Source organism: Corylus avellana, chromosome 10 (genome assembly GCF_965113065.1).
Source record: "Corylus avellana chromosome 10, dhCorAvel1.hap1.2, whole genome shotgun sequence".
Classification (NCBI taxonomy): Eukaryota; Viridiplantae; Streptophyta; class Magnoliopsida; order Fagales; family Betulaceae; genus Corylus; species Corylus avellana.
Genome location: NC_142499.1, coordinates 7740670 through 7744465, shown reverse-complemented (window position 1 = coordinate 7744465; position 3796 = coordinate 7740670). Strand labels below are relative to the sequence as shown.

General features: G+C 34.9%; 1 protein-coding gene across 1 annotated transcript; it reads left to right on the top strand.

Annotated features, from left to right (window-relative positions):
* Window positions 1-1104: 1104 nt before the first annotated feature.
* On the top strand, window positions 1105-3414 carry BHLH100 (basic helix-loop-helix protein 100). Its single transcript, XM_059606211.2, has 4 exons — window positions 1105-1117; window positions 2450-2754; window positions 2856-3218; window positions 3328-3414. The coding sequence occupies exons 1-4, from the start codon at window positions 1105-1107 to the stop codon at window positions 3412-3414; spliced, it is 768 nt and encodes a 255-aa protein (XP_059462194.2).
* The last annotated feature ends 382 nt before the right edge of the window (window positions 3415-3796 follow it).

The following is a 3796-nucleotide window of genomic DNA, read 5'->3' as shown; positions in this document are numbered from 1 at the left end:
TGCCAGATAACAATGTTCATGAATATCATCAACTTTAGAGTACTGCATCAGTAGCACTGAAAAGGGCTGATCAAAAGCTTTAATAAAGTACCATGTATTACAAAACATTACATAAATGTTCAACTTTTGACAGCATGCATCAATTAATATATACCACTGAAAAGAGCTGAACTGAAAGCTTTCATCAAGTACCCCAGGATATAAAAAATTACATGAAACCCTAGAACATCCCCCATTCCCCCCACTTGCCACTCCATGTTTTCTTGAATTGTTTTTTTTTTTTTTTTTTCTTCAAATATTTGGTCAGGGTACAATAATCATAGTAAGGGTGACAGGTGATACTGTATTAGAGTTATGATGGATCATATGGCGTGCATGCCCATATGGCCCATCACCTAGTCTTTCACTTTCAGGTGAAATGTGTTTGTGGCACAAATTCAATGAAAAAGGGAAGTTTATGTTCCAAATTCGACATTATTAAATACATGTATCAGTCCCTCATTGTCCGGTTTCCTTCAGTTTGGCATTATTATTAAAGCTGTTCATAGAACAAACTGGCTGCAACTTATTTATCAGGAAACTGCATATAATGAAAGGGCAATTTCTATGTCCTTTCCCTCGTGGCCAAACAAAGAAAATGACATTCTTAAAGCTCAGAAGAACACATCGAATTCGAGGTTTGCTGTAGCCAGTACCTATTCCAGCCAAAGAAAGATGGACTCTAATTAGGCCTTATATCCAATGCAGGCTCAACAAAATAAAAGATATATCAATTATTTTTTGGCTGTTTTAAGCAATTATTTTAATAATTATTCTTCTCTAATCTGCAGATCCAATTAGATCCAACTAGAGTATTCGTATGATCTGATTTGAAAAAGTTATTTACAACTGTCTCATTAGTGTTTTTTTTCTCTTCATTTTTTCAACAAGTACTTGTAAAACATGGACATCTTCTGGGTGTTACTTCAAATTTTTTTTTTTTTTTTTTCATAATGATCCTTCTATAATCTCTAGATGTTTGGTCAACGCCTTACCAAATGATTTTAAAACATCCATATCCATATCCAATTACATCCAATTTTTGTATGATCGATTCGTTTTTTAATGTTGGCGGTTTGTAAAATTTTTGTTTTTTGTCTCTTGTTTTTTCTTCTCGATCGGAACAAAAACATTAACAAACGATCTATACACAGAAAAACACTTTTCACATCACTTCAAAACATTTTTTCAAACAAAATACAAAAATAACCTAATTAACATCAAAAATGGTAATAAAAAACTAATTAAGCAGTAACATTTTTGCCTAAAAGATTCATATCTAACTTCTGTTGCATATAATCGAGTACTAATTAACAAGTTTGTATTTTAAGCAAAAGAATGTCATGTACGTTTGGATTTTAAGTAATTGTTTGTCAATATATAAGATCATTTGGGAGGGCTCAGAAGGATGTGCGCTTCCCACGCGATGTCGGACCTCATGCACGTGCATGTGAGTATTAAGCCAAATAAGAGCTCGTGCATGCCATGCCAGGCACGTGCGCAAGTTATATGTCCACTCTGCTAAAATTCTCTCTAGGTAGAGAATTATAGTATTGCAAGTGGGAAAAAAATAGGGAAGAATAATTGAGGTAAAGTCATATCAAATCTTCTGTTGTTTTTTATCCAACTCTTGTTTATTTATTTATAAATCTATATATTGTTTGGATGACATAATCTTCCACGGATAAGACCTAAAATCTCGCTTAATTATTGATAATATAAAAGATTTAAAGGACATTTTTTCTAATATTATTAGAAAAAATTTAATAGTTTGATATATGTAGTCGCACTGAATCCTCTCAACCTATATATTACCCACGCATCCTTTTTCCACATTCTCCAAGCCAAATTCTGACCATTGTATGTGTAGACTCGGAGTATGTTTGGGATTACATTTGAGAAGTAGAATTTTTAGTCAAAAAAACACTTTTTGATAAAAGCTTCATTTTTAAGCTTTTGTTAAAAGTGCGGTTCAACAATTTTTAGGCTTTTTAGACCCTTAAAAGCACTTTCAATTATTTTTACCAAACGAATATTTTTTTCTTCAAATGAATTTTTTGAGTGTTAAACCCACTTTTAAGCATTTTAAACTAACACCCAAAGGCTCTAATTAAGCCCAGTTAGAGCTTGTGCATGCCATGCCTGGCACGTGCCGTTTACATGCCCAATCTATTCAAAATTCTCACTAGTTGGACAAAGAAAAGGAAGAATTGATGTCGAGTCATCTAATCTTCTTCTTATTTTATGATTTATAAATCTATTATAAATGATCAATAAGTAATGCTTAGGTAATCTTATAAATTTATAAAGCAATCTCCAACCAATCTTATAAGTACATTGTCATGATCATCTTCATTAACAATCCAAATCCCAAACAACCAATCCACCATGTGTTCTGCATTATCACCAGCGCCTCTGATGCCATCCAATAATGGATGGTACTTATTAGAGAATAATCCCATAACCAATTACCAGAGCTATGTGCATGGAGACCCCGAGATATCGGAGATATCGGACTCACTCATCCATTTCTCTACTAATTATCATCCGACACAACTCCAGCTCGACCCGGCAAGACCACCGACAACCATTACTGGTGATTCCAAAATTATGTCGAAGAAGATTTTCCATAACGCCAGCGAGCGTGATCGTCGTAAGAAGATGAATGGATTGTACTCCACTCTCCGTTCCCTGCTTCCCGGGGCAGACGAAATGGTATATATACAAATATAATTACCTTTGGATTTCTATCATTTGGGACCTTTTTTTATTTATTTATTTTTCATGACTATTTTGATGATGTCGTACGTTAACAGAAGAAATCAAGCATTCCGACAACAGTTTCACGGGTGGTGAAGTACATACCAGAGCTACAGGAGCAAGTGATGGGGATGATTCAAAAGAAGGAAGAGCTTTTGTCGAGGATTTGTGGGGAAGGAGATCATGAAACTCGTCAAGAGAAGAAACCAAAAAGCAGAGCTTGGAGCACATTGTCGACAGTTACAGCAACTCAACTTGATGATGGAGGAGAAGTAGTGATTCAAATATCGACATATGCAGTGCACAAGAATGCATTGTCTGAGATCCTCGTCTGTTTAGAGGATGATGGACTTGTGCTGTTAAACGCCTCATCCTTTGAGTCCTTTGAAGGGAGGGTCTTTTTCAATTTACATCTTCAGGTTTGTTATTGTTTTTGTATAAATGTTATTTAATTTGTAATAATTAATTCATTAATTAGGCTACAATTAATCTATTCTAATACTTTTTCTGGTTTGGGTAATACTGCAGGTTGAAAGAAGGGAAAGATTGGAGTGCGAGAGTCTAAGTGAGAAACTCATGTCAGTGTATGACAAGAGGGAAGCTATGCTGCCATGATTCAAGATAACTTTAGCCGTTTATGTCATATTTTCTTATGTGATTCTATGTACTAGTGCTTAAGTGCTTTAGATATGTTTAACTAGACAAGCGGCTAGTGTACAAAAGTAAGTAGATGTGCACTCGTGTAGCAAGCTTGTAACAAGTATGAAGGAAATTTGCTTGACCTGGCCTTTATAAAGGAGGCATTATCTTTTACCCTACAAAATGAAAGATGTTGATGCAGATCGATTGTTGCATGGCGTGGGTATCTACCAAATCAGAGAAGAACTGCCGGTAGGAGCCGGCGGAAATTCTCTGATGGTTAAGAGCATGTTTGAGAATGCGTTTGAGAAATAGAGCTTTTAAATCAAAAAAGTGATTTTTGGCAAAAACTTCATTT